The 24,863-nt window shown below is 39.1% G+C and overlaps 1 protein-coding gene across 1 annotated transcript in view; it reads right to left on the bottom strand.

Moving 5' to 3' along the window:
- The window catches only part of FYB2 (FYN binding protein 2), an 86,738-nt gene that overhangs the window by 50,803 nt on the left and 11,072 nt on the right, over window positions 1-24,863 (bottom strand). The window contains 1 exon segment of the mRNA XM_029231088.1: window positions 7,546-7,646. Within this exon segment, the coding sequence (XP_029086921.1) occupies window positions 7,546-7,646 (101 nt within the window).

The raw sequence follows: 24,863 nt of genomic DNA, 5'->3' as shown, positions 1-24,863 counted from the left end.
GCCACTTCCTACCTGTGGAACTGCAGACAAATTACTTCATTTCTTCGAACCTCAGATTGCTCATCTGTGAAATGGGGACAACTGGAACCTGCCTCCCAGAGTTCATGGGGAGATTAAAGGAAATGATGTAGGTCATGTATAACTAGCAGAACACCAGATGTTGTATAGAAAGTGACATGTTTTTTGATAAAATTGCTAATTTAATTTTTCTTTGCTTATAACTTATCTATAAAAGTTTTCCCCCTACTGTTAATGAATATGCATGCATAATAAACAGGAGTTCCCTAGTTCCTTTTCTTTCTTGCTGCTAGAGTCCTAAAGCTTTAGTTTACAGAACTGACCAAAGAGTAACATGCATTTCTTAGCCATTATTATTCTACACATAAAATCCATTAATAAAGTAAATGAAATCACAGTTTTTCTTTAGGGACTATGTGCATGTAATTGTTGACACAGGGACCTAAAATTCTGTGTGGAGGATTAATAACATGTACTTCAGCTTCGGTAACTGTACACTCTTTATTCTCACCAGTTTCTGAATCAACACATTTTATTCTGCTATTACGTGCTTTAAAAACATTTAAGAATACCTGTTTATAATGCAGTCTGCCTCATCCTTTTCAAGCATAAATTTATTTTCCAATTTTAAAAATGATAATCTCCTTCTCTCTCCCTCCCCCTACTTATTTACTGTTCTGTGTTTTTGAAAGAATTAACAAATCATGATCTCTTTGCTTCTACCTGCTACCTGGTGGGGAGGGAGATACTATTCTGTCCTAGAAATGGGAAAACCAAGGCTCAGAGAGGACTTGTTCAATACTTGCTAAGGCTAGTAAACAAAGATAATCCACACACAATTAATAATGCATTCATAATTTGATACTGTTTTTTAGCAAAGTGGACGTTCTCCCAATAGTAAGTATTGCCGTCAAAACCTGCTCCCAACGTAGGAATATAAAGTACAAATATCACATCCCAGGGGGTCAGGAAAGGACTAGGAATTATAATATAACAGGAGGATGTAACCCAAAGCGTTAGAGCCCTCACTTACTTTCCACAGGGAGTTATATAACTCTTTCCACTGAATATCTTTGTCCCAGCTGGGAGAAAAAGGACAAATATCAGAAGATGGTCCTCAGCAAACCTCCAACTGCAGTATCCTATCACGGTCATGTCCTCCAGGCCTCAGCTCTTTTTCCATTTACTAACTCCCTGTGTGACTTTGGAAAAGTCCCTTCACCTGTTTTATACCAGGAGGTGAGACAATTATTACTAATATTATAAAGACAATAATAAAAAATAGCTAACTATTTTTATAAAAATCACTACTAAGATTCTGATTTACCAATGAGGAATAGACACCAGAGAAAGGAAGCAACTTGCCCAGCTTCGCTCAATAGGAAATGGCTTTCAAACTTTCTTCTAGCCATGGAATCATTCATTTAAACGCAATATTACAGGAGCATAAACAGAACTTCTCTGGAAGTTATCCCCGAGGGTCTCCAGGACCCCTTAGGACAGCCTTTGGTCCTAGGAAGCACAGTCTGAAAGGCACTGGTCTAGATGAGCTCTGAGGACAATTCTGCAGAGCTTCCAGACAAGCCTAAAACCTGCTTACACATCACCAAGTTCTGTACGAAAAGGTGAAGCTTCAGAAAGGCACCTATGCCGAGCCATGCACCTCTGAGGTGATGGCCTTCTGATTTCTGGGCATTGTTTAAGGGACAGACTCACCCAAAAGTGATGTCAAAGCCTCTTTCTCCTTCCCTTCCTTTCCCCCTCATTCTCTTTGTCCCAGAAAGGTAGTATTTAGATTCCTCACCATTTGCAGGCAGAGGAAGGAAGAAACCCATTTTAAGCTAATTTTTTTTATAAGATGTGAGACTTACATTGAGGTTTATTTAATTTTTTTACCTATGGATATCCAATTGCTCCAACACCATTTGATAAAAGGCTATCTTTCCTCCATTGAATTGCTTTACAATTTTGTAAAAAAACAAAATCAGTTGGGCATATTTGTGTAGGTCTTAATTCTGGGTTCTCAATTTTGTTCTATGGTTCTATGTGTTTCTCTCCGCCAATACCACACAGTTTTGGTTACAGAAGCTATAATTCTTAAAATTAGGTAGTCTGATACCTCCCCCACTTTTTCTTCTCCAAAACTGTTTTAAGCTATTCTAGTTTCTTTGCCTTTCCATGCACATTTTAGGATAATATTGTCTATATCTATTAAAGAATCTTGCTGGGATTTTACTAGAAATTGCATTAGACCTGGATATCAACTTGGGGAGAATTAATATTTTTACTATATTCAGTCTGCCAATCCATAAATGTAGTGTAAATGTTTCTCCATTTATTTAGATTTTCTTTGATTTCATCAGCATTTTGTAGTTTTTAACATTTAACTCTTATACATGTTTTGTTAGATTTTAGTCTAAGCATTTATCTTTTTTGAGTGATTGTAAATGGTATTACATTTTTTTCATTTTTAGTGTTCAAGTGTTCATTGGTAGTGTATAGAAACACAATTGATTTTTTAATGTTTATTTTGTATACTGTGACCTTGCTGAACTCATTTATCAGTTCTAGAAGGTTTTCTTTTTTTTTTTTTGTAAATTCCTTGAGATACCCTACTTAGACAATCATGTCATCTGCAAATAATGACTGTTTCTTTCTTTTTGATCTGTATTCCTTTATTTCCTTTTCTTGCCTTATTGCACTCACTAGAACTTCCAGCACTACATTGAATAGGAGTGGTGAAAGTGGACATCCTTGCCTGGTTCCCAATCTTAGGGGTAAAGTATTCAGAGTTGTATCATTAAGTATCATGCAGACTTTTTGTAAATGTTCTTATCTAGTTTAGGAAGTTCCCCTCTATTCTTGTTTTTCTGAGAGTTTTTTTTTATCATGAATTGGTGTTGAATTTGTCAAACACTTTTCCTGCATTGATTGATATGTTTGTGTGATTTTTTTTCTTCTTTAGCTTGTCAATATGGCAGATTTAATTGATTGATTTTTGAGTACTGAACCAACTTTACAATGAATAAACCACACTTAGTCGTGGTATATAATTATTTTTCTATCTTGATGAAATCTATTTGCTAATATTTTGTTAAGGATTTTTATGACTATACTCATGAAGGATATTGATCTGCAGTTTTCTTCTTTTGTACTGATATCTGGGTTTGGTATCAGGTTAATGTTAGCTTCTACTTCTATTTTTCAGAAGAGATTGTGTAGAATTGGTATTAATTTTTCTTTAAACATTTGGTAGAATTCTCCACCAAAATTACCTAGACGGAGATCACTTTTTTATGTTTTTAAATTATGCATTCAATTTTTTAAATAATTACAGGGCTATTCAAATGATTTATATTGGGTGAGTTGTGTTTTTTGGGGAATTGTTCAATATTTATCTAAGTTGTCAAAATTTACATGTATACAGTTGTGCATAATATTCACTTATCCTTTTGACATCTGCAGGGTTTGTAATGATATCTCTGTTTTGCTCTTAATATTGTTAATTTGTGTCTTCTTTGTTTCTTTGTCAGTCTTACTAGAGGTTTGTTAATTGTATTGCTCTTTCCAAAGAACACACTTTTGATTTCATTGATTTTCTCTATTGTTTTTCTGTTTTCAAGTTTATTTAAGTTTCTTTATTGCTTCTTCCTTTATACTTGCTTTGGATTTATTTTGCTCCTCTTTTACTATGTTCTTGAGGTAGGATTTTAGATTTGAGGCTTTTCCTATTTTTCATATAAGAATTTAGGGCTAAAATTTCCCTCTCAGCATTGCTTTAGCTGTGTTCCACAATTTTGGGTATGTTGTATTTTCATTTTCATTTAGTTCAAATGTATGTTTTGATTTCCCTTGAGACTTACTTTTTGATCCACGTTTAGAAGTGTTGTTTTGTTTCTGAGTGTTTGGAGAATTTTCTGTTACCTTTCAGTTCTTGATTTCTAGTTTGATTATATTGTGGTCTGAAAGCATACTCTGCATAATTTCAATTCTTTTAAATTTTTTAAGCTTTGTTTTATGGCCCAGAATATGGTCTAACTTGGAATATGTTTATGGGCTCTTGAAAAGTATGTGTATTCTGCTCTTGTGTGTTCTATTGATGTCAATTAGATCCTACTAGTTGATAGTGTTGTTGAATTCTACTGTATTCTTACTGATTATTTGTCTAGGTGTTTTGTCAATTGTGGAGAGAGGAATATTAAAGTCTCAAACTATAATAGTCTATTTGTCTATTTCTTTTTTCAGTTTTTGCTTCACATATTTTGCAGCTCTGGAATTTCATGTGTATACATTTAGGATTGCTAAGTCTTGTTATTGCTCCCAACACAGCCTTTGCTGATACCACAGGGAGAGGATGGTTGCCTTTACTACTGGGTGTTTGTGAAAGTCCTGACTCTCCACGAGGTCTGCTCTGACACCAACCCAACAGGGAGGGGAAGGGATGCCTTGTTATTTCTGGGTGGAGGGCTGGAGTCCATGCTCCCCATACGGTCTTCACTGGCTATCACTGTAAGTGGAGTTTTGTTACCCTGGCAGGGATGAAAGTCCCAGCTCTCTACTTGGCCTTCTCTGAAAACACCTCAGTGGAGGGGCTGGGGTGCATCATTGTAGCTTGATGAGGGTGGATGTCCAGACTCCCCACTCAGCATTGGCTGGCGGTGGTGGGGCCAGTTTTGTTTTGTTTTGTGTTACATTCAGCTGGGGGAGAACAGTTGTTGTCTAGAGGCTTTCTGCCTTTCTAGGCTCCCCTTTTCCTGGTCCTTTGGTCAGAAAGAGCAGGCTTCTGTTGGAGCTGTTTTGTCTGTGCCCATTGGTGTTTCTGGGTTGGCAGCTATTTCAGCTCCAAGTCTGGGATATATGAAGCAAGAAGAAAACCCAAGGATCTCACCACTTATCCTTGTTGGGCCCAGAAGTCCCTAGCTGGTCTACCTTCTTCTTTCTACCTTTTCAGAGTGTTCTAGTTTTCTTATGTTTGAATATAAAAAATACTATATATATATACATATATATATATGTATATATATACATATACACACACACACATATATATATAGTGTGTATATATAGTGTATATATATGTATATACTATATATATATATAAAACTTTTATATAGAATATCCAGGGGTTTTAGTTGTACTTAGCAGGGGGACCAGGGAAAAGTACATCTGCTCCATCATCTCAGAGCAGGGTTCGCTTGACTTTAAATGTATTACCTTCTCAAACATACAGAACAATTACACAAAGGAGACATTATACCAATTTGGTAGATGAAGAAACTGAGGTTCATATATCATTCAACCAGTAAGTGTAAAGAGGATGAAATACATGGGAACAGTCAAACGAACAGGGACAAGTGGGGGTCAAATGGTCCACTTCCTTCCCTTTTTCTCCTGTAGGGTAATTGTATCTTGACTCTTTAGAGAGGGACAGAGAAAGGACTGGGGGATATAACAGAATCTTTTTGATCCCAGGCTGCAGTTCCCCAGCTTCTTCAGCCCTGGCAGCCGTCTTCCTAACTCCCACAAGATGCCATTCTGGTCTGGGAAGCTCTCCCCACCCTCACCCTTCTCTCACCCTACCGCCTTCCTATTGCCCTCTGCTCGGTTACCTCTCAGTTGCATCAGTGGGTTATTTTCTGAGCCCTTTCTCTTTTCAGTCATAAACGCTTGCTTCCTTAGCAGCATGGAGGGACACAAAGAATTCCTCAGTTGAAGACTGAAGAGAGGCCTGGGTTAGTGGTTCCTTATTTGGGTATCTCAAATGATGTCCCCCACAGGCCCACCTTGGACATCTGTGGCCTGGAGAGAACAAATGCAGGCCTCTGGTCCAGCTTCCTTCCTTCCTTCTTTTCAATCCTCAGCTTCACCCTACACATGAGGGGCCTTGCATATGTCAACCCCATCCTCTCCTGCCCTCCATGAACAGATGTCTCTGCAGCCCAATGTGTCCTGAGGAGGAAGGACCTAGGGAAGAGGCCCAAGCAGGATCTTAGAAAGCCACTTGTGGGAGGGCATTCTGGGGGTCTCCTGTAATCCAGAGAGAAGGTGCAGGCTCTGACTGGAGAGCCCCCTTGGCCCTGTGAGCTCTTAGCTTTGGAATGTAGTCCCAACAGAGCCCACAGCCCTTCTATTCAAAGTGTGGTCTGTGGACCAGCAGCATCAGGATCACTAGGGCACTTGTTAGAAAAGAAGAATCTCAGGCCCAACCCAGAGCTACTGAACCAGAATTGATGTTTTAACAAGATCCCCAGGTGATTCATGCAAACATTATAATTTGAGAAGCCGTGCCCTTAAGGCAAGGGCCTGGACACCCCAAGTATGGAGCAGCACTGCCTTCTGGGTTGATGGAGAAGGAGTCCTGCTTCTTATGTCTAGTACTTTACAAGCCAAATGGGAGAACCTAGAGTTTGCCCAGTCTAGGAGAGAATTTTTCCAGGAGGTCTTCAACCCCTTATTTCCCAGGAGAGGGGAGGGAAATTTCAATGGGTTCTAACTGTTACCCGTGAACTTCCTAAGCGTGTGATCCCAGGCAAATGACTTCCTCTCCCAGAGCCCTGGGCTTCTTGTCTATACAATAAAGAGGTTGTAGCAGAGGATCTCTCTCTAACTCTCCTTTCAGGGAAGTCAACATTCTTGACTGAGAAGCAGCATAAAATTGTGGAAAGAGCATGGATCTTAGAGGCAGTCTGAACCGTTGCACATTACAGCCCTACCGTGTATTACTTGTGTGACCTTATGCAACTCAATCTCTCTGATCTTCAGCTTTCTGTCTCTAAAAGTGGGTTAATACAACCTCTAGATCAAAAGGGATGTACACAGAGGTCGTGACACAGAACTGTGGCCCATAGTACAGGCTCCATAAATACTAGTGTTTATTCCAGCACTAATATTTATGCCTTTTGTAGAAAATTGGCTGATCCTATAGGCAGAACAAAGACATAGAAACCTGTAGAAATGCTGTGAGTCCCTGCTTCTTCATCATCTTGGCTGAGGGGGTCTCTTTTTTCACTGAAAGTTTTGAGCTTTGTCGGAAGACTTAACTCTGAACGAGTGGTCAGATCCTTTTAACGAATCCTCTGCTTCTATTCAGGCTAAACCAAAGGACCTCATTCCCACAGTCTCTTATCTCCCTCTCCACACACTGAGTTACCAGGGGACTTCAAGTCAGACACCACGAGAAAAGAGATGACGTTTCCATGGGAGGAGAAGGAAGAAAAATGAATCGCCGTATCTTGATCTTCCCTCCCACGTATCTACAAAAGGCAAAGCATCTAAGCAGATTGGTGAAGGAGAGAATAGAAGAGGATAGAGAGAAGGCAGCACTAGGGCTGGGAGATAGCCTTGATGCCCAACTGGGTTTATTTATATTTTTAAGAGACTAGACAAGGAAAAAATAAAAGGAAATGTGATAGTAAAGCAACATGGCTGTGAATTTTTAAACATAGAGCTAGCTGGGGGGAAAATACCATTTTGGACACATTTTCATTCCATACAGGGTTACAATATTAATTGGCTTAGCAGACTTACAATCAGCCATCTCTTTTGTGGTGCACAGGTTAATGGAGTTGCTGGAGTGTCTCAGACAGGAAATTGTTGCCTCAGAATTATGTGGTTCTTCAAATTCAGCACTGAGAAGTGTGGAGGAAAAAAGTTACTTAAAGCAAAACATTTTTAAAACATATTTTCAAACTTTGGGTATTTTTTTCCTCATTAGAGAAGTAATATAAGTAAGTCTGGTCCATATGGTGACCTAAACAGACATGGAAGGCATTCCACCCCCACTTTAAATACAGAGGAATTCTGGATGAAGTATAATGATGCAAAGAATTATAACAAGAACCCATAACTAACCTAGAAATCAATAAGGTAAAATTCCCCAGGTGCCAGACATAAAGAGGAAACTTACAATTAAAGATATCAGTGAGAATTGCAGCCAAGGTACTCCATGGGAAATTGGGATCAAAGAAAGATCTCACTGATTGGGTGGCTGGGGATTTGATGGCTGGGGATTTAAGTTCAGTGTGAGCCACAGGCCTCATCTGAAAGGGAAGCTGGAACTGAGCTAAAAGAATAAGGTCCAGGGTCACAAAATGCCATCCCATCTCTAAAATTAATTCTAAAAAATAACTGTGCACTCTCCCGGGGAGCAAACAGGGAAGTTTGCTATCTGACCAGGGCCACTGGAGCTCAAAGAGTCACCCACGAGAAGGCAGAAACTCTACAACCCAGCACCGAGTAGGGGTTCTAGATGCATACAATCTGTGTATTTCTGAGACACAAAGCCAAAACTGCTACTTGAAATCCACCCCCAAACTGCCTTGTAAAGGAAGTCTGAAATCGTTCTGTAAACATGCTCCCACACCCATGGCACCTATGGTTTCCAAAGGAAACAACTCCCACTCAAAACAAGTGTATAATGAAAAAGTGCAAATCACACAAGGAGATGAACCACCATAGGTAGTCAGAAGACGTAACAAATGGGAGAATTAAATATTAGAATGATATGAAAGTGACATTAAAATAAGCATGTTTTAAGTGTTCAAAGAAATAACATGAGGAATAAAAGCCATTAGGAAAAACAATAGAGTGTGAAAAAAATATAGATTTGGGGGCAGGATAGGAGTTATGGAAATCATAAATATAGTTTTTTTAAATTAATTTTTAAATTGAGGTATAACTGATGTACAATATTATGTAAGTTTCAGGTGTACAGCACAGTGATTCACAATTTTTAAAGGTTATATTCCATTTATAGTTATGATAAAATATTGGCTATATTCCCTGTGTTGTACTATATATCCTCATAGCTTATTTATTTTATACACAGTAGTTTGTATCTCTTAATCCCCTACCCCTATCTTGCCCCTTTCCACTTCTCTCTCTCCACTGGTGACCACTATTTTGTTCTCTATATCTGTGAATTTACTTCTTTTTTGTTATATTCACTAGTTTTATTTTTTAGATTCCACATTTAAGTGATTACATACAGTATTTGTCTTTCTCTGCCTAACTTATTTCACTTAGCATCATACCCTCCAAGTCCATCCATGTTATTGCAAATAGCAATATTTCATTAAATATAGTTTTTGAAATAAAAATGTAGAAGTTGAAAAGTAGACTAGACACAGCAGAAGAGAGAACTGGTGAATTAGTTAGACCTGAGGAAGTCACCTAGCATGTAGCACAGAGAGATTAAGAGATGGAAAGTATTAAAAGAGAGCTCATAGTAGGGAGGATAGAATGAGAAAGTCTGATCTATATATACAAGGGATTCTAAGAGCAAAAAAGAAAGAAGATGATGAAAGGGAGCCAATATTCAAACGATAATAGCTAAGATATTAATATTGAAAAGGGAAATAAATCTATCTATTGAAGCAGCTTTAATAATAAATCCACAGGTATACAGTTTTTAATAAATCAGAACAAGTGAAAGAAAAAAAATGTAAAAGTTGTGTGAGAGAAAAGACATTATCTACAAAGGAATAGCAGTCAGACTGGCAATGGACTTCTCATTAGCAACAACAGATGCTGGGGATTGTGGATATCTTAAGGCAATGAGCTAAGATAGCTGTCAATGTAAAATCCTCTCCAGATATACTATCATTCAAGGGCAAGAGAGAAACAAAGACATTTTCAGAGTACAGATACGTGTACTTACTGCTCGCAGATCCTTGCTGAAAACATCGAATGAAACTGAACTAGTAATGAAATATCATATAAGAAACAATGGTGATCAAAGAAATTAATAAAGCTATTGGTAAATCTAAATAAATACTGACTGTAAAAAATAACTAATTTGTAGAAGTTTAAGAATAAAATAGACTTAAAATACTAAATAATAATATGGAAGATTGTGAAAGAGGGCTATGGGAGTTATTCTCAGGTATTATTTAGGAGCAGGATAGAGATTTTGATTATCATTAGACCTGGTTAATTATGGATGCCTTTAATTGTAATTACTAAAAGGAACAGAAATAGAATATTTAACTTCTCAACTGGTAGAAGGAAAATATTCAATGAGAAAGCTTAATATTAAACAAGAAGGCAGAAAAGGAAAAAAATGCATGTAAGGGAATTGCATAGTAAATTTAAAACATAAAATATAATGGGAAAAAGTCCAAATCGATCAAGAATCACAATAAATGTACATAGATTAGTCTACTCCAATAAAAATGGAGAGTATCTGACAGGACGTTGTAAAAATTTTGCTAATGCAGCTCAAAACCACCAGGCAAACCAAAGCTCCCATATCAATGTATGGAGAAAGAGATGCAAAACAAACTATCCAAAAGAAAGCTTAAGTAGGTATATTAATATTAGACCATACTTTAGCATGACTGATCAAGAAAATGAGAGAAGTTACACACACGTGCATGCATACACACACACATACGTAAATCACAGATACGAAAGGGGACAAAACTAAAGTTAGTTTTAGATTTTCAGAAATCTAAGAAAATGTTAAGATCAGCTCTCTGCCAATAAATTTGAAAATTTAGGGAAATTTGGCAAATTAATAGGGAAATATAAAATTACCACAGTGACTGAAGAAGAACGAGAAAGACAGATAGGCCAATAAACCATCAAAGGGCTTGAATCAATAGTACACACACCCACCTCCACACTCGGGTCACCTCTCTCCTTTTCGTCTGCTAAGTAGTTTTATGGGAAACTTTTAGCAAAGTTTCAGGGGATAGAAAAACAGAAAAGCTACCCTACTCATTTTCAGAGGATAGTGTAATTTTGATATGAAAACCACAAAATGACCAAACAATAAAGCTCAATTTTACTTAAGAAATTTTAGCCCAAACTCACTAAATACTAAATAAATGAATTAGTCAGTATTAAAATTAACTCAAGAATAACTAAAATTTATTCCAAGACTTCAATGATGGCTCAACATCAGAAAATCTATCTGATGCAAATTATTGCAATTAATCACATTGAAACAGTAAGAGAGGAGAAAAACCCAAATTATTTTAATAGATGCAAAAAAGCATTTCACATAGATAACTCTCTTAACTAGATTAAATACTAACAAATAGCACACTTAATGGCAAAGTGTAATAAACTTCAGCTGATATGTAAACTCTGTTGGGAACTCCTGAAATAGGAAAAAAAACAAATCCATAGAAAATTGGACAAAAGGATATGATAGACATCACAGAAGAGAAAAAAGGAATAGTTTACAGAAGTAAATATGCAACCTTATAGTCAACAGGGAAATGGAGTGAAGACAATGAGAATTTGGTTCATATCCAACAATTCAGCAAGAATCCCCAAATTGGAAAATAACATCACATTTGGCAAGAACATGGAGAAACAGAAACTCTTTACACGGGTTTGAGAGTATGAATTGACACAGCCATTTTGGGAGACAATTTTTCAATATCTAGTACAACTGAAGTTCCTTATTTACTATTGTTTAGCAATTCTACTTTAGGTAAATAACCTAGTGAAACTTGCTTATATTCACCTGGAAATACATGAGAATTGCAGTATCATTGGAAAAGGTGAAAATATAAAACAATCTAAATGTCCCTCAGTAAGAAAATACACAAATTGTGATACATTCATATGATGAAACATATACAATATGCAATTATAATGAATAAACTAGACATACATGCATCATCATAGAATATGAAAACAGCTTTGAAAAAATTCAAGTTTCAGAAGGATAAAATGAGATGCTGTTTATACAAAACTATAAAATCCTGTATCTTTAACAGATATCTGAGTTTGTAGCTGAAGAATAAGAAATACCCTAAATGGATTCACTCCAACATTCACAGTTGGAGTTGCCTCCAACTGGGAAGAAAGAATGAGAAATGGGACTAGGGAATGAAACAAAGGGGACTTCAACTGTATCCACAGCAAATGAAAAATCACTTCTTCACCCCAACTGTGGATAGGAGAGAGAGAAAAAAAAAAATCACCCATAATTCTCCCACCTTCACACTAGTAAGCTCTTTGCATTTTGGTATTCTTCCTGATTTTCCCCATATTCTTATAGTTGTTATAGACAATGAAAAGGTTGGAGTTCGCTTTACTTTTTTCCCCCTATTTATTTTATAAGCATATTCCACCAACTGTTTTCCCATCTATGTTTGACCACTTTGAATATTTCAGGTTTTTTTTTTCACAATCTCTGTAATATTTTAAAAGACGTATATGAGTAGTTCATTTTGCTGAAGAGGAAAAATATGAACTCTGATGCACCAGTAATTTCTCCCCTCATCATTTTGTTCCCCTCCCCGGCCATGAAATAATCCAGAGAAACGTTCTTAAATTATAGACTATGCCATATACCTTATGCTCCAATGGCCTAACAATCTCAATGTGTCTACAGTAAATTAACTTTATTAATAAGAAACAATTTGCGGAAATATTGAAAGAAGATGTGTAATCAATTTCTTGGACTATTTTTGTCAGAAATGAATAAATATCTGACTTCAGATGATCTGAAAGAATTTCAAGAGAATGTAAAAAAAAAAGTCATCTTTCAGATCAACTGTCTTTGTAGAGACGCAGTCCCAGGATTAATGTTGAAAGGGAAAAAAGATATTGTACGTGTATTTAAACTTCCCTTTTTGTTACCTGAGGATGTCTTTTATCTTTTTCCTGGTCCATTAAAACCAGATCTGAGGGGCTTCCCTGGTGGCGCAGTGGTTGAGAGTCTGCCTGCCGATGCAGGGGACATGGGTTCGTGCCCTGGTCCGGGAGGATCCCACATGCTGTGGAGCGGCTAGGCCCGTGAGCCATGGCCTCTGAGCATGTGCCTCCGGAGCCTGTGCTCCGCAATGGGAGAGGCCACAACAGTGAGAGGCCCGCATACCGCAAAAAAAAAAAAAAACAAAAACAGATCCGAGATCTACCTTGACTTAATACAACATGGGTCAATATAATGAACTTGGATTGCTGGGAAGAAATAACTCTATAATTTAAATACATCTATGCTTCAATTTCATTGTTTCCACATTTATTAAAACATTCACGTCTCCAGGACTTCAGACGTTATTGGGAGGTAACACAGAATTACGGACAAACTCGGAGCTTGGGGTCAGACTTATGAATTTGAGTCCTATCTCTTCCATTTTCTAGTTTTAAAGTATTGAATAAATACCTTAAATCCCCAGTTTCCTACTCTATACAACAGTAATAATAAAATCTACTTTAAAGGTATATTATAGATATTGAATGAAATATTTGCCCTCTGTATATAGGCATCTCACCAAAATTGGGCTAGTAATTTTATTATATTATAAAAATTACAGTATTTTAAAAAAGAAGTGTTGAGGTTTGCATTTTGGAAAGTTCCTTTTATTACTGGCATAGCATCAGTTTCTATCTTTTCTGACTTTCTTATAGAAAACCTCTAGTAATTTAAATATTACATAATAAAACACGAATGTTTCTTAATGATATCTTCAACAATATCCATGTTCCTGGAGAAACAAGAGCTCCATAAATGCAATGGAAATGTTACAGATGATTTACAAAAGCAGGTATTTTCTAATTGTGTTTGGACGCTTGGAAACCTATCTTCAAAATAGATTTTTGAACAACTAGGGGTCTCTCTGGCTAAAACACAGACTTGTGACCTCCCCTTGTGGTTGTTTCCACTTGCCATGTCCACCCCTGGGCTACCGCCTTCCTTTGGAGAAAATAATTCGTCAACCTCTGTATCAGACTGTACATGCTAGGGAAGCAGCTCACGCAGCTCATTCAAACATCTGCTCATTTGGTCAAACAGAGAAATTGTTCATGACAGGATTAGGTGCTGTTTGTTGAGGGTTTACCACGTGTTGGGCACTGTACCTAGATTCATCCCATCCACCTCTCATTGGTCGTGTGGCCTCGAACAGTTAGCTCCTCTGAGCCTTCATTTCTTCATAGGGTCATTGGCAGTTTGATGGGCGAATAACTGAGTTAACATGTGAAAATGCTTGATGGGTACGTTTCCTTTCTCATCTTCTCCTGTGCCACACTGCATGAGGGTGAGTCGAAAAGTTTCAACGCGACAGTTTTGGAAAATCTAAAGAGCTTGCATTAAAGTAGAACGATTGAGACTTGAACAGCAAAACCAGTGAGGCTTTTGCATTTGTTTTATTAGGGGTGCGGACCTAAGTTGAAAAATCCAGCTTCTTCCACTTATGTCAATGGCCCACATGTTCTGGAAACAGGAAGAACACTTGTAGCTTAGCCAGCAGCTGTTCTCTGTGATATTCCACAGGTTCCTGGTGACAAGGAAGGATGAGACCATCCGATTTCTCAATTACTCAAAGTCCCAAACTGGGAAAGTTCCTGTTTCCAACAAATACTTCTTGTAAGACTACTCTCCCCATAGGCTTTTCACTTAAGAAATTCTTGAATGAAAGAATTAACTCTTGGGCTTCCCTGGTGGTGCAGTGGTTGAGAGTCCGCCTGCCGATGCAGGGGACAAGGGTTCATGCCCCGGTCCGGGAAGATCCCACATGCCGCGGAGTGACTAGGCCCGTGAGCCATGGCCGCTGAGCCTGCGCGACGGGAGCCTGTGCTCCGCAGCGGGAGAGGCCACAACAGTGAGAGGCCCACATACCACACACACAAAAAAATTAACTCTTGAATCAAATAACTGATAATTAGACTTTAAAAAATGGCATCCATTCTATCTAAAATCAATCTCAAAATGCATTCATGCCAGGTTCACAAAAATGCGCGAGAAATTTTAAAGGATTTTTTTTTTCTCATAAGCTATTCCAACCTATGTCTTCTACATATAAGATAGTTGTTAAAGACGAAGCCGTTGAGCAGAATGCTTATAAGGAGACACAGGCTATGGAAAGAGAGGTGTGGGGTTGAATCTCAGCTTTACCTGGCTGTGATCCTGGATTGGTGATTGGACCCGAGTCACTTCTTCCTTTAATCCTCTTTTCACTACTTCCACTCGCACTACTACGTTTACTAGCACTTCCACCTCTACACACATCGACCACTTGGACTTCAACGTCTACCACCTCTACCACCAGTTCTCCCACTTCTACCATTTTTACAGAACACACACACACCTCTGCATACACATCTTTGTATATCATGCCTATATTTTATGAATCATATATATGTTTATGCATATACACATGTATACATGTGTTTGTATGCAGGCCTAATTCTACTATTGCATGTTTCACAACCTTACGGATTCTACTATGACGTCTACAACCAACAGCAACAACAAACAACATATACGAGGCCTCCAATGTCATACAGCCCTGGGAAGTATGTATTTCGTTGTTTCCGATTCATGAATGGATAACCCAATTCTTTCTATAAAGGGCCATAAAAGTATGATGACTGGGATGGTTAATTTTATGTGGCCACAGAGTGTCCTGATAAATATTACTTCTGATGTGTCTGGAGGGTGTTTCTGGAGGAAGTCAGCATTTGCATCAGTGGGCTCAGTCCCTAATGTGAGCAGGCATCATGCAGTCCACTGAGGGTCTGAATAGAACAAAAGCAGAAGCAAAGAATTCGCTCAATTTTTCCTGCCTCACTTATTGAGCTGGGACATGTCAACTCATCTTCTCCTGCCTTGGACTAGGATTTACGCCATTGGCTCCCCTGGTTCTCAGGCTGTTGGACTTGAATTACACCACTGGCTTTCCTGCTTACAGATGGCAGATCATGGGACTTCTTAGCCTCAATAACTGTGTAAGCCATTTCCTCATCCTTCTTTTTTTTTTTTTTTTTTAACTTATTTATTTATTTCTTGGCTGTATTGGGTCTTCATTGCTGCACATGGGCTTTCTCTAGTTGCGGCGAGCGGGGGCTACTCTTTGCCACAGTGCGCGGGCTTCTCATTGTGGTGGCTTCTCTTGTTGCGGAGCACAGGCTCTAGGCGTGTGGGCTTCAGTAGTTGTGGCACGCGGGTTCAGTAGTTGTGGCGCACGGGGCTTAGTTGCTCCGTGGCATGTGGGATCTTCCTGGACCAGGGCTCGAACCCGTGTCCCCTGCATTGGCAGGCAGATTCTTAACCACTGCACCACCAGAGAAGTCCCTAATTCCTCATACTTAATGATTAAATATTATATATGTAATATATACAATATAGTATGTAATATATAAGTATATAAAATATATGTGCTACTACTGGTTCTATTTCTCTGGAGAACCCTGACTAATACAATGACCAAGTAAATGTTATTAAAGTGATCCCAGTTTCGGGAGTATTACTAACTCTGAAGCTACTTTGTCAAACTCATTCAAAAGGAGGGCGTGTCAACAATAATGATAGCTAATAATTATTACACACTTACTAGTGCCAGGCACTGTTTCAAGTATACGTATCAATTTGTTTGATTCTCATTTGCACCTATGAAGATACTGTCATTCTTTCCACGTTCAGATGAGAAAACCGAGGCACAGTCCATGGTCACAGAGTAGTAAACGGCAGAGCAGAGATTAGAAGCCAGATATCTGAGTCCAGAATCTGGGGTCCTAACCACTCTGCTGGAGGCCGTCTCGGAAAAAGGGAAGTGCCAGCTGAAGTCAAACAGAGCATGAGCAGCTCCACTGCAATGGAAGTCATCACAGGAGGAGGTCATTGGCACACACACAGCAGAGAGGCCCCCAGACGACAAAACAAACTATGAAGCAAAGCCATGATGAGAAACAATCACATGTGCTGAAGATGGGAAAGTACAGAAGATCTGAGATTTCCATTCATTAACTCACACGCCCTCATTCCCCCTTTGACCAAACTCTATTCATGCTAACGTTATGTATGTTCTCTCCTTGAATCCTCTCGGTAGCACTATAAGGCATTTTACACATGTGGAAACTAAGGCTTGGAGATATTCAGTACTTGCCCAAGGTAGCACCATTGTGGGTCCAGAAACCAGGCCTTCTAATTCCTAGTCCATGCTCTTTTCCTCTAAACTACTCGTCACTCTAGAACCAAGGAGAAACTACAATGAAAATGATGAAGCCCAGGTTGATGGTGAAAGGAGCTAACAAGTGAGTTTGGGATGATATTTTTCAAAATATCATTAGGCTGATCCAATGGTTTCACAGATCAATTCCTCTATATAATAGTCACTTATATTGGGAACATGTGAGAGGGAAGTTACTATACTTCCCTATGCCTGACATTATCATCTATAATAGAACAGTATTACTTAACCTGTATTTTGAGGTTAAGGCAGAATCTACGAAATCACTGCTGAACTTAGGAATGACTCTTTAAAAGCACCCTGACTTCTACTAAGGCAACCATGAAAGCAATTTCTCAATAATCCAGCGGCAACTTCCACAGCATGAACAAAAGATGACCTCAAGCCCTCATTTTCATTGTTAAGCTCAAGCTTTAAAATATCTGAATTTCAAATTTCAGGGTGTCTGCTTTGAAGTGCGCCATCATATCTGAGAGCATTTGTTTTAAGAAGGAGAAGGCAAGGTCACCCTCTGAGCCGCTGGCAGACTTTCCTGGGAGACCAGCCTCCTGACTCCCAGCTGCTTCCTGTAGCCCTACACCTTGTTACAGACAAACCCTGCTATTTGAAACACACGACAAATCGCTACCATTTATCAAGTGTTTACAACATTGCTGGGTACTTTGTAGAATTATAGATATTTATCTCAATCCTCACAGCAACCCTAAAAGGTAGGATTTATTGATTTCTTCATTTTCCCATGTGAAGAAATAGGAGGCCCAGAGATATTAAATAACTCTCCTAAGATCACACAGAGACTATGGTGCTCAAAATATAAACCCAAGTCTATCTGACCTGACCCCAAATTCTATGCTCTTAACCCCTTATAACACAATCCCTGGATCTTCTCGTTTTCAAGTATTGCTATGTCATTTGATTTAAACAAATTTCACTTATGTAGTTGGTAAGAAAGAAGTATTTGATTCTCCCTCTGCTTTCAAAGAATTTATAATTTAGACAGGGAGGTGAACTACACCCAAGGATCGGAAACTAACGAAAAACAGACTGAATATAATAGAGTCGCAAGCTAAGAACCATCTAAGTCCATTCTATGATTCAGCCAGCATTTGTTGAACTGTTATTACATGCTACACTGCCTTGTATACACGCTACCACTATACATTCCAATTATGTCAAATTACCTGTGATTCCTGGACACACCAGGAGGTTTCCTGCCTCTGTGCTTTTGTATGTGTGGTTCCCCTGCTTGTAATGTCCTAACCTCCAATGTCCTTTTCACAAACTCCCACTTGTTCTTTAAAGCACTAAGTGTTATTTTCTCTGGTCCTTCTACAGTCTATTCTCCACACAGCAGCCAGGATGATCTTTTAAAAAGATAACTTACATCGACACATGAATGGATAAAGAAGATGTGGCAAATATATACAATGGAATATTACACAGCCATAAAAAGGAACGAAATTGAGTTACCTGTAGTGGATGGACCTAGAGTCTGTCATACAGAGTGAAGTAAGTCAGAAAGAGAAAAATAAATACCATATGCTAACACATATATATGGAATCTAAAAAAAATAAATGGTTCTGATGAACCTAGGGGCAGGACAGGAATAAAGACACAGACCTAGAGAATGGACTTGAGGACACGGGGAGGGGGAAGGGTAAGCTGGGATGGAGTGAGAGAGTGGCATGAACATATATACACTACCAAATGTAAAATAGATAGCTAGTGGGAAGCAGCCACATAGCACAGGGAGATCAGCTGCGTGCTTTGTGACCACCTAGAGGGGTGGGATAGGGAGGGTGGGAGGGAGACGCAAGAGGGAGGGGATATGGGGATGTATGTATACGTATGGCTGATTCACTTTCTTATAAAACATAAACTAACACACCATTGTAAAGCAATTATACTCCAATAAAGATGTTTAAAAAAATTTTTTTTAAAAGATAACAGACCTTGTCACAATCCTGCTTGCGATTCTTAATTAAAAACAACAACAGGGCTTCCCTGGTGGCGCAGTGGTTGAGAGTCCGCCTGCCGATGCAGGGGACACGGGTTCGTGCCCCGGTCCGGGAGGATCCCACATGCTGCGGAGCGGCTGGGCCCGTGAGCCATGGCCGCTGAGCCTGTGCGTCCGGAGCCTGTGCTCCGCAACGGGAGAGGCCACAACGGTGAGAGGCCCGTGTAACGAAAACAACAACAACAACAAAACCATCAAACGCTTCACCTTTACGATCTCATTCTTAGTAACCTCTCCAAACCCCTGTCCTGCCACCCTCTCCCTCCCTCATTACACTCTAAGCACACTGGCCTCCTTTCTGTTTTGCAAGGACACTATCCTCTCTCCTACCTCAAGGACTTTGCAAATACTGTCCCTGCTTCCTGGAATGCTCCTGTATGGCCAGCTGCCTCTCAACCACATGGTCTCACCTTAGATGTGTGGACGAAGAAAGTCACCTGCCGTATCAGTAAAAAAAGGATGTTGCGGCCATCAGGACACTGCACCCCACCCCCACCCCCCACCCCCCCGCCACTTCCTGACTGTGCACCCTGAGGGGATTAAAGATGGAGAAAACAGGATTCTGGGCTTAGGTAAGTTAAGGTGCATATCAAAGGAACGATTTCAATGAACCCAGGCTCTTGCACCTTCCCATACAGAAAAGTGCTAAATTCATTCACTTGAGATTTTTGTTTTTCCTTTAATTAGTAGAAATATTTTGATGTTCAACTACCTGATGTTTGCAAAACTCTTCTATACCCTGGCTCTTCCCTTACCTCTTTGGAACAGTCTGTCAGAGCTATCTGAGAGGCTGTCACCCTGGCTTCAGTCCTCAACAACTCCACCAAATAAAACACAATCCTCAGCTTTTAGGTTGTGCATTTTTTTTTTCAGTCGACAGACATCACCTTCAAGAAAGTCCTTCTCCTGCTACCTTTTCCCAAGAGCCCTCTTCCCCACCTGTTTCCATCTACCATAATTCTTCGGTTTATACCGTTCTTAATAGTTGTCATAAATCTTTAACTTATTTCATTACTTTTATTAGTTTAATTCTGTCTCTTTTACTCTGGGGTCTTATACTGCATCACTCACTGCTGGGTCCCCAGTGACTAACACTACAGGCTCCAGTGATCTGGGTCCTCCTCTGATGCTCACAGAAATACTGAGAACTCCTACTAGATGGACAGGTAGACGATGTCATATCATTAATTTTTTCATCGAGCTCCTCTGTGCCAGGCACTGTTCTAGAGTATAAAGGCAAATGAGAGACAAGGTCCTTGAACTCAAGACTCTCATGGTCTCAAATAACACAGAAAATAAATAACTAGAATAAACATTATCATTGGAAGCATTAATAAATACTAACAGAAGAATAAAGCAGCCTTATATATGGAATAGATAGTATCTTGGGAGAGGAAACATGAGCTATAGTCAGGGAGGCTGACATTTCAGCATTTATCATTACCCTACGTTATACCATCATTTGCATATTTATTTTTCTTCCCAGCCAAAATGTATGTGTCATGAGGGCAGAGACTTTTTTGTTTTCTGTTGGATTACCAGCATCTAACTGATGTCTGGCACATACTCAGGGTGCAAAAAAGATTAACTGAATGAATGAACAATCGAACAAATCCCGCATGATGAGAAGGAGTCATCAGGTGAAGATCTAGGAAAAAACCACTCTATACAAAGGAAGAAGCAAATATTTCTGCCTGAGAAGAACATGCTTGTTGTATCTGCAGAGAAGCCAAAAGGCCAGTGGGCTGAAGACAGTGAACAAAGGAAAGAGGAGGTTAGGAGAGGAGTATAGAGCAGCCAGAATGACGGGACCTTCTTGGCCCTTGTAAAGAGTTTGGGATTTTAAAATTTTATTCTAAATGTAAAATGGAGGTGACGTTCTCAATGATTAGTTTGATTAAATAAATATCAATAGTTAATTCAGAGTGTAATGGGTCCGCAGAAGAGAGGGAAGAGAGGAGAGAGGGCTAAAATAATAAGGACAAGCTTGTTGGCGGAGTGTCACTTGCTGGATGCTAGACTAAAAAGGAGAAGAGAAAAGAGAGGATTTCATGTAAATCCACATCTTCATATGGCAGGAACCCTTACATGATACACAAGGGCAAATGAAGAGGTCAGATCATCCTCACCATTCGGCTTTGTTTAAATTAGAAGGATATGATGTTGCATGTACGATCAATGCAAAATATGCAGATAGACTCTTGGAATGTTTAGTTATATCAAAGTCCATAGAGGGTAATTCATTCTATCTGTCCATCCTTCTCCCCATCAGTCTGTTTATCTGTCACTCCATTGGTCCATCACCTACTTAGTTAGTACATAATTATTACTTGCATGTCTACTTCCTGGGGAAACAAAGGTGAAAAAGACATGATCCATTCCCTCACTGAGTTTACAGTCTAACAGAAATGTCCCAAAATCCCTCAAGTTGAAAAACTTTTGACACAGGACACTGTGGTTGAAAATATTTATAAACACACAGTTCTGAGTTCACAACCTGGATAAGCTCTGTATTATCTTATACTTTAGGTCAAGTCATGAAATATCTCTGAGCCCATGGTTTCTCCTCTACAAGATGGGAATGTTAGTTTTGCCCTCTTAAAATGGTTATGGGGTTCAAATGAGTCTAACAGGTATACATAAAGGGCTGAGCAATGCCCAGAACCCAAAGATTAGTTTTCACTCAAGTTTTCTGAATATACCTATGTACAAAAAAAGGCTCCAAGTCTACAACCCGTGATTGTCTGATTTCTTCCTAAATCATGACCTTTTCCTTATCAACTGAATGCTACCAAAGAGAGAAGGCACCGCTTGACTCTAAACACTTTCCACTGTAGCCAGCCTCCCTCACACAGATCTTTCTGCAAAGAGAAAGTGAAATCTTAAGGCCACAAGTCTGTTTCTTTTATATATAATTTTATTTCCATTTTATTCACAAACTCATTTTTAATTAGAAAGAACTGGACAATAGGCAATGAGGACAGCGTGAGGGGTGAATCCACAGCTATGCCACACATGAGATGCTGTAAATATTTGTCAATTACCAAACAGAAAACAAGGAGGCCAGGAGTCTCTTAAACCTTGCCCCCTTTTGTCACAGGTAAGAGTCCCATGCGAATCCAGTAAGGCGGCTGGGAGGCTGTGCTCTGGAGTCAGGCTGACCAGGTCAGACCCCGGCACTGCTGATCCAGTTGCATCTTCCTGGATTCCTTAACCTGACTCTATGGTTAGAGAGTCCACTAACCACTTACTTCATGGGGTGGTAGCAGTTGGGAGTTTTAAAATGAAAGTGGGACATAAACATAGGGCACAAGGCTTTGTCTATAAAAAGTGCTGAATAAGTAGAATCTTTAGGTGATTTTTTTTAAAAGGAGGAAAACTTAAAAACATGAAAGAAGAGAGAGAGCCTAAATAAATCCACTGTTCCCACCACCCTTGCCCTTGTGAAAGGCAGACTGAACAGTGGCCTTGGTATGTCCCTAAAGTCCAATTAAAAAGGGATAATAAGAAGTTATTGAAGTGGCTTGAGCTGAGGCCACCTGAGTGTTCTGGATCTAAAAATTAATAAAGGCACAGGCTTAAAAAAAAAAAAAAGTCCTTCTCTTTATTTTTGCCCCACAGTGACTCCGTTTAACACACTGGGATCTTGGGGCCAACTTTCACATTCCAGATATCATTATGAGGAGCCTACTTTGCTGTTGGTCATTGGGAGCAGATCTATACTAGTATTAACCACCTAAAATGCAGCCATTCATGAAACAGCCCTGTAGTTACAAACGATTTAAAAAGTAGCCTTCAGAAGTTCTAGTGTTACATGCATACAGTACAAAGACATGCTTGTTTTGTTAAATAGAAGCCAATCCCCAACAGCTTTTAGGAAAGTTCCATCTTGTGCTGAGCACTGGTGATGTGCCAAGCACATTGTTAAAAATCAACAGGGATGGAAACAACACATCACCTACAGGTTCTAGATTCCTCTCTTTCCCTCCCATCTCACTCCCCACAGCTGATCAAGCAATTGCTGGCTTTCCTTTAAAACATAACTTGAATCCATTCATTTCTTTATCTCCATTTCTACCCCCTTGTCTGTGTCAAGTTATTTAACCTCTCTGTGACTCAGTTTTCTCATCTACAAAATATAGAATAGCTTCATCTACTTCTTAAAGATTGTCACAAATGGAATCATTTATATACTTAGAACAGACACCATATCAGTGTTGATTGTTATTTTTAATGTTATTGTCATTGTTTCACTGTCACAATGGCTTCCTAGGCTGTCTGCCTATTTCCACCTGCTTCTCCACTAAATTTAGTATTTAGACAGCATCCAGATTGATCTTTACAAAATAAATGTCAGCTCATGTCACTGCCTGGCTTAAAAACTCTCCTCTGGCTTCCCAATGCATTTAGAGCAAAATCCAAACTCGTTCCACGGCTCCCAAGAACCACCACCGCCATTCCCCTAGAGCACTGTGTTTTAGCTGTGCTCCCTACCGTTCCGGTTCTTGAAATGTGTAGAGGGCGGTTCTTGAGAATTCGCCCCAGCTGTTCCCTCTCCTGGAACATCTTCTAGACCTTCCATAACTGGGTCCTCATCATTCAGGTCTCAGCCCAAAAGTCACTACCTCAGGTAGGCTTTTCTTGATCATCCTACACCTCCTTTATTTCACTCCCAACCCCCTGTTATTATCCTAATATGCTTTAAATTTTTTTCTTTATAGAAGCAGACTCACAGAGATAGAAAACAAACTAGTGGTTACCATTTGGGGGGGCAACATATGGGTGGGGAAGTGGGAGGTACAAACTATCGGGTGTAAGATAAGCTACAAGAATGTGTTGTACAAAAAAGGGAATATAGTCAATATTTTGTAACAACTGTAAGTGGAGTGTAACCTTTAAAACTTGTATAATTTTTTTTTTCTTTATAGCACTTACCACTATTCAAATAAGGACTACAGCTTCATCTTATTTGGCCACCATGTCATTTCTCTGTTATCATCATTATTTTACTTGAATGCTTTAGTAAAGGCATTTATTCCCCAGGTTCTATTCTTCCCAGTTGTCTAATACAGGTCCTCGACATAGTCACATAATCTGCTCAGCCCTAGAAGATGATTGTGTTTCCCACTCTGCATGGGGAAGAAATATCAAAAACCAAACACAAAAGTATGTCCCAAAGTATTAGGTTGAAGGAGGCCATCCAGAAGATTGAAAATAGGCTTATATTATCTTTTAAAGATGATCATCAAAATGAAAATACAAAATTAAAAGTCCAGAAGAGAATATGGTGGAATCCTGAGATCCACACACAGACCCTCGCGCAAGAAACAGTGTACTGTCTGAATCTTTTCTGCTCCTGAAATAAATAGCCTCTCCCTGCCTTAGTGTCTAAGTCAGAGATTTCCTGACTCAGGACTACCCTCTGACTCTTCTTAATAGGAGAAAACCCATATTGATAGCTAATGAATAAAATATTAGCCAACTCTGCTAAGTACTGACATAGACCCAGGGCTGCTTGCTGCCCTGGGACTACCCTGGTTTGCTCACAAACACAAATAGGAGCTGCTTATTCAAGAGGCATGCCAACCAGCTTGGTTTGCACGAAAGAGTGATGACAAAGGATAAACTCCACAGAGTCAATTCATTAATGCAATATTAATATTCCAGAGATAAGAAGAAATGGAGAGGCCAAGAGTTGAAGAAACAAAGACTCATTGATCATCTTCTGTGTACTCCATGCTTTATATAATTTATCTCATTTAGTCTTTGTGACCATCAATGAAGTAAATATTACTATGTTCACTTTACAGACGCGCATGTCAAAACTCTGAGCTGTTGAATGACTTGTGTAAAATAGAGTGAGTGGTTGAACCCATGCTAATCTGACTCCAGACCT

Source organism: Monodon monoceros, unplaced genomic scaffold (assembly GCF_005190385.1).
Source record: "Monodon monoceros isolate NGI ecotype Baffin Bay Population unplaced genomic scaffold, NGI_Narwhal_1 Super_Scaffold_18, whole genome shotgun sequence".
Taxonomy (NCBI): domain Eukaryota; kingdom Metazoa; phylum Chordata; class Mammalia; order Artiodactyla; family Monodontidae; genus Monodon; species Monodon monoceros.
Note: the sequence above shows the minus strand (reverse complement) of the source record. Positions and strands in the feature narration are given on the sequence as shown.